Source organism: Dama dama, chromosome 30 (assembly GCF_033118175.1).
Source record: "Dama dama isolate Ldn47 chromosome 30, ASM3311817v1, whole genome shotgun sequence".
NCBI classification, from domain to species: Eukaryota; Metazoa; Chordata; class Mammalia; order Artiodactyla; family Cervidae; genus Dama; species Dama dama.
In genome coordinates, this window is record NC_083710.1 from 52,989,254 (window position 1) to 52,995,253 (window position 6,000).

The 6,000-nt window shown below is 37.0% G+C and overlaps 1 protein-coding gene across 2 annotated transcripts in view; it reads left to right on the forward strand.

Annotated features, from left to right (window-relative positions):
* UCHL3 (ubiquitin C-terminal hydrolase L3) overlaps nucleotides 1-3,122 on the forward strand; it is a 35,094-nt gene extending 31,972 nt beyond the window's left edge. For both annotated transcript variants that reach the window (XM_061133129.1, XM_061133130.1), the window contains 2 exons: nucleotides 2,264-2,322; nucleotides 2,912-3,122. In XM_061133129.1, the coding sequence (XP_060989112.1) occupies nucleotides 2,264-2,322; nucleotides 2,912-2,995 (143 nt within the window). In that variant the 3' untranslated portion in view covers nucleotides 2,996-3,122. The remainder of the gene's footprint in view (nucleotides 1-2,263; nucleotides 2,323-2,911) is intronic.
* The last annotated feature ends 2,878 nt before the right edge of the window (nucleotides 3,123-6,000 follow it).

Here is a 6,000-nt window from a genome sequence, read left to right on the forward strand (position 1 = left end):
GCTTTCTCAGAGGACAGAGCTAGGAAACACTTGTATGTATGATATAAATAGACACCCATATGTGAATAAGAATATACATGGACACACAATCAATTACTTACATGTTTCTCTATATTAAAGAGCATTTATTTACATCCACGTTTCTAATTCTAAGCTAATATTACACATTTTGTGCTAGTGTTACCATATTTGTGACTTCCTTTCCTAAGCAGGGGAAATCTAGCTCTCATTGTCCTTTATGTATTTTCTGACTTACGCCTTCCCTGATATGTAAACAAGCTCTTGGCTGCTCAGCCTAAAGCTCCGTTCCAGATACACTGCTTCCCGCCCCCACCTGGCCCCCTGATCCTGGCCTGGCCCAGAGAAATAGCCGGAGCTCTCCCAAGTGTGTAGCTGCCTTCTTCCTGGCATTGTGCAGATTCCAGCTGCCTCGGCCTCCTTGACCTCTGCTCCCCTCAAACTCTGCCCTCTTTTTTCTTTGGTCTCCTAATTAAGGTGGCTGTAGGCTGCTTGGGTCTCCCTCCCTCTGCCAGTTCTCTCACTGGCAGAGAGCCAGTATTATTGTTAGGCTTACCTAACAGTTCTGGGTTACATATTTCCCAGTCTGTAATACAACCATTTCAGGTATTTTGTCCAGGTCTTTAGTTGTTTTCAATGGAAAGCCCAGTCCAGTACATTACTTCATCCTGGCTGGAGAAGGAGGTTACCTAACTGTTACTCCTTGGCCTCCCACAGTGAAGATAGGAATCTCTTTCCTTTGTCCCCCTCTTGACCTACTTCTGTCTCCCAATCACAAAATACATACTTACTTTTTCCTGTTGTTACAGTTGTTTAGATTCTTTTTTTTTTTAATATATATACTTTATTGAAGTATAGTTGCCTTACAGTGTTCCAGGTGATTCAGTTATACACATACACATATATTATTTTTTAGATTATTTTTCATTGTAGGTTATTACAAGATATTGACTAGATCCCTGTGTTATACAGTATATAGTTGTTTAGATTTTTATGACTACAGAAATGTTATTCTCAGATGAGCCATAGTTAATATACTTTTTCACTTTTTTATTTCTCTGGATTTAATAACTGTCCTGTTTTGCTTTTTGGTTTGTTTGGTTCATTTTCACTCATATTTTTCTTTAAATGTAGTGTCTTTTAGTCCAGGTCTATCACTGTGCATGCATATTGATTCAAAAATTTTTATTATGTTTAGAAGCCAGGAAATTATAGGGGGGATTGTGTTTTATGGCTTGAACTTGAAGTGCCACTTATAAAACATCTGAAATTATAGACTTGGATATAGAGTATCAGTTAACTTTAGGTTTGCATGAGTTTATGTAATTCTGAACTTTTAAATTTTTTCACAGTGTTGAAAAAGTACTACTTTATTCAAGGTGATAATGCTCTTGGTGTTCAGTAAAATAACCCTAGGTTATTGAGATTGTTGTTCTGTGTTCCTACTTTGGTACATGGTTAGTAGTAGTAATATATAAACCTTGCAGTAGTTCCCTTTCATTGGTATAAATGTCAGTTGTACTTAGGAGCCTTTATCAGAAGGCTTTAAAGTGAAGAAAGAAATTTTTCATATTTCCTTTTTTAAAAAAATATTTATTTGGCTATGCCAGATCTTTAGTTGCAGCATATGAACTCTTGGTTGCAACTTGTGGGATCTAGTTCCCTGACCAGGGATCAAACCCAGGTCTCCTGAACTGGGAGTGTGGAGAGTTAGCCACTGGACCACCAGGGAAGTCCTGAAATTTCTTATATTTCTGATGATTGTAATTTTTTAAAAGCTGACATTTTGTCTTGCATATTCTTTTTAGGAAATGAAAGCCAATAGTGTTTATTTCTAATAGCATCTGTTTATTAATTTAGATATTCAAACATGTAAGCAAGGTTCTAAATAACCATTAGTGTTAAAAATATTCATATGTAGCACTTTTAAAGGGTTTGTTCTAGGATATATAATTTTACCTTTTAACTTTTGCCTCACTATGGGAAGAGGAAAATGGGAGTTGAAAGTATTAATACATTACCCTGTCATTCTTAATTAATGGAGACTAAAGAGATAGGACAACTGAATAGAATATGTGATTCTTGAATAGATCCCACATAGAACAAAACAGCATGAATAAAGGATATTTCTGGGTCAACTGGAAAAATTTCTAAATGAAATAAATGTCATTAATTGTTTATATTATTAAAAAAGCATATTATCCTATACAAACAACTAACCATTCACCTGTTTATTTTTCCACAGATGGACGGAAACCATTTCCAATTAACCATGGGGAAACTAGTGATGAAACTTTATTAGAGGTAACAGTAAAACCTGTTGGCCCACCTTCAGTTCATTAATAGTCTTGTTACCTTTAAAACATCTCTAAAGAGAACTGGTTAACCTTTCTCTGTATATCTTCTTGTCCTGGCTTTCTGGAAAAAAATCCAAAAAGAAAAATTTGAACTAGTGTTAAAAATCTACAGCCAATGAAAGAGGTTTGGAGAACTCTTGGTGTAAACAAGTATCAAATTTGAAAACAAACAGTTGCACATCATATCCCATGTTTCATTAAATCCAAGGTACCATCATTTGTTTCTTGATTTTAAAGATTTTTAAATTTATGAACAAATAGTAAGGCTTAGAATCAATGAAACATGTAATTTTCAGGTTAAAAGCTTCTTAAAAGCCTTTTAAGAAAGAACACTTAGCATTATTTCTTTGTACTAAGCAAGTTAGGCCACCAACTATTCACTTTTCTGGTGTCCTCTGAGTTATTTTGCATTTGAGAGAAGAAGTCTGCAGCATAAAATTACTATGAATTAGGAAGCTATGAAGCATTTTATTTATCATTTGTAAGTAAAACACATGTTTTTAAACTGAAAGATTATGTATCTTTTTTCCCTCTAGGATGCCATAGAAGTTTGCAAGAAGTTTATGGAACGTGATCCTGATGAACTGAGATTCAATGCCATTGCTCTTTCTGCAGCATAGCCCGTCCAGAATGGAAACACCAAATACTGTATTATTTGCAACAAAATTAAATTTCCTCTGCCAGACACTAACTCACAAATTTTGATATTTTCATTAACTTGACTGATTAAACTTTATGTGAACTAAACTTTGACTTAATCTGTGTTTTATATTATTTTTTGCCCCAAAGCTTCAGTTCTTTTCTTCCCTGTCTTTCTTGTGAAGGATTTGCCTTGTTGGGTGACTAGCAATATCTTTCTTATTCTCTTTGAATTTCATAGGAGAGTCTGTATTGGTACACAGGCACGATTTCCATATGCACAGTATGAACATACATATTTATTTAACAGACATTATCATCGATTTGTAATGAGCTGGATACTGTTCTGGGGGCTGGAGTTAACAGTGAACACTATAGCAATTTCCATAGTCATGAAGCTTATGTTCCTGTGAGAACAGACAAATGATAAGCACATTAATGGGGCTTCCTAGGAGGCTCAAATGGTAAAGAACCCACCTGCTAACACAGGAGACGCAGGCAAGAGATGCAGATTCAACCCCTGTGTTGGGAGGATCCACTGGAGGAAAAAATGGCAGCCCACTCCAGTATTCTCGCCTGGAAAATCCCATGGACAGAGGAGCCTGGCAGGCTACCATTCTTTGGGTTGTCAAGAGTCAGACAGTACTTTGAGAATGAACCCTCCACACACACACAGACACACAAGCACATTAATAAGATACATCCCAATAATAACAGCAATGCAGAAAAAGTTAGATTTGTGTTAGTGACTGAGTGGATCCTTTAGGTTATTGTGTTTAGAGAAGGCTTCTGTGAGAGGTAACTTTGAAGTTGAGATCTGAGCAGCTAAACATAGCTAGTCATAGGAAGATGGTGGGGAAGAGTAGAGGGACTATTTACTGCAGAGTTCCTAAAGCAGACAAGTCTTGCTGGGTTTTAGGACCAGGAAAAAAAAAAGTTCATATAACCAGAGCATTGAGAGTAAGGGGGAAAATCCAAGAGAGGAGGTCAGAGTTGGAGAGCTTAGTGATACAGGAATACAGGAAAAGGCATTTGCTTAGCACAGGTGTGAAGGTGAGCCATGAGAGTGTTTTACACAGGAAAGTGACCTGATTTGGTTTATAATTTTAGGTCATTGATTACTTTGTGGATAATAAATTGGGGGAAGGGGGTAAGAAAAGGAGTAGAGAGACTTGTGAGAAACCCACTGCTTTAGTTCAGTGACAGATGATGGCTAGGGTCTTAAAATTAGTAGTAATTTAGAAAGATATCTGGATAAATTTGGGTGTGTTTTTAAATAAGGAACTTTATAGGGGGAAGGTGAAAAGGTATTTGTAGTTAGGTCAATGCACAGGGTTGGTGTAATGGTCCATCTTTTTAGGAGAACATTGGTTACACTGTATACGTTTAGCAAAACTCATTGAATTACTTCATTGTATATATATTTTACCCTCAAAAAAACAGGGCAGAAATGAACTGGGATGAGACTAGCAGTTAGGAAACAAATTAATCCAGAATGAAGTTCTGAACCCATGAAGTTGAATGTAGATGTTGATACATGCTTCACTGAGTTGGGGTGGATTCCTGAGGCTGTAACATGAGATAAGTGGTGTTTTAAAAATATGAAACAGGCTTCCCTGATGGTCCACTGGTTAAGACTTTGCCCTCCCAAGGCAGGGTCCGGTGCCTGGTCTGGAGAACTAAGATTTTGCATACTGCACAGCGCAACCAAAAAAAAAAGGCTAAAAAAGTGTGGATATTTGTACGCGTATAATTAGTTCACTTTGCTACACAGTAAAACTAATACAACATTGTAAACCAACTATATGTCAGTTAAAATTAACTTTAAAGGAGATGGTAGGTAACTTGATGCAGGTGTTAGCTAACACTGTGGTAGTAGTGATTTTGCAATACATACGTTAAATATATTGTATAACTTAGAAAAGTAATAGGGGCTTCCCGGTGGTCCAGTGGTTAGGAATCCACCTTGCAATGGAGGAGATACGGGTTCAATCCCTGTTCGGGGAACTGTGATCCCACATGGCACAAGGCAGCTAAGCCCAGGCGCCCAACTACTGAGCCTGCGTGCCGTGATTAGAAGCTGGTGGGCTGCAATAAAAGATCCTGCGTGCTGCAGCTAAGATCAGACACAACCTAAAAAAAGACCTTTTTTTTTTTTTTTTGAAGTGATAGGCTTGTTGAGTACATGGAATCTTTGTTATTCAAAGTGTGGTTACATCAACATTACCTAGGGAACTTGTGAGACTGAATCAGAACCAGTGTTTTAAGATCCCTGAGTGAGTCATATTAAGTTTGGGAAGCACCAGATTAGAAAAAAATTGACTATAAGTCATTTTGGACCTGTCTATTAAATTTACTACCCATGTATGTTGAAGAGGGCCTGAATGAAATGTTGGCAGTAAGGATGAAGAAAAAATCGGAAACAGTTCTATAAATGGATGGCATACAGAGACAATGCTTTGTCATGCCAATAACAACAACCAAGTGTTCTGCTTTTTTTTTTTTTTTTGTTATACTGTTTGCATTTTGTACACACATTTGTCTTGTATATCATCTTAAATATTTTAAATATTCCTAAGTAGTGTTCTGCCTGTTGCCTTGCTGGGTTTCTCCTATATAATTTCTTAGTTCTTAATGACATATTAGCAAGAATTTATGTAGTTTCTCAAAGTTTTCTAGGTTGAACACTAACTTTAAAAAAATCTTAATATTTTTTATTGTTATATTTGATTTACAGTATGTTTTAAGTGTATGGAGCTTCTCAAGTGGCTCAGTGGTAAAGATCCTGCCAATGCAGGAGACGCAAGAAACATGGGTTTGATCCCTGGGTTGGGAAGATGCCCTGGAGTCGGAAATGGCACCCCACTCTAGTTTTCTTGCCTGGGAAATCCCATGGACAGAGGAGCCTGGTGACTACAGTCCATGGAGTTGCAAAGAGTCGGACATGACTGAGCAACTGAGCATGTTTTAGGCGTACAACATGATT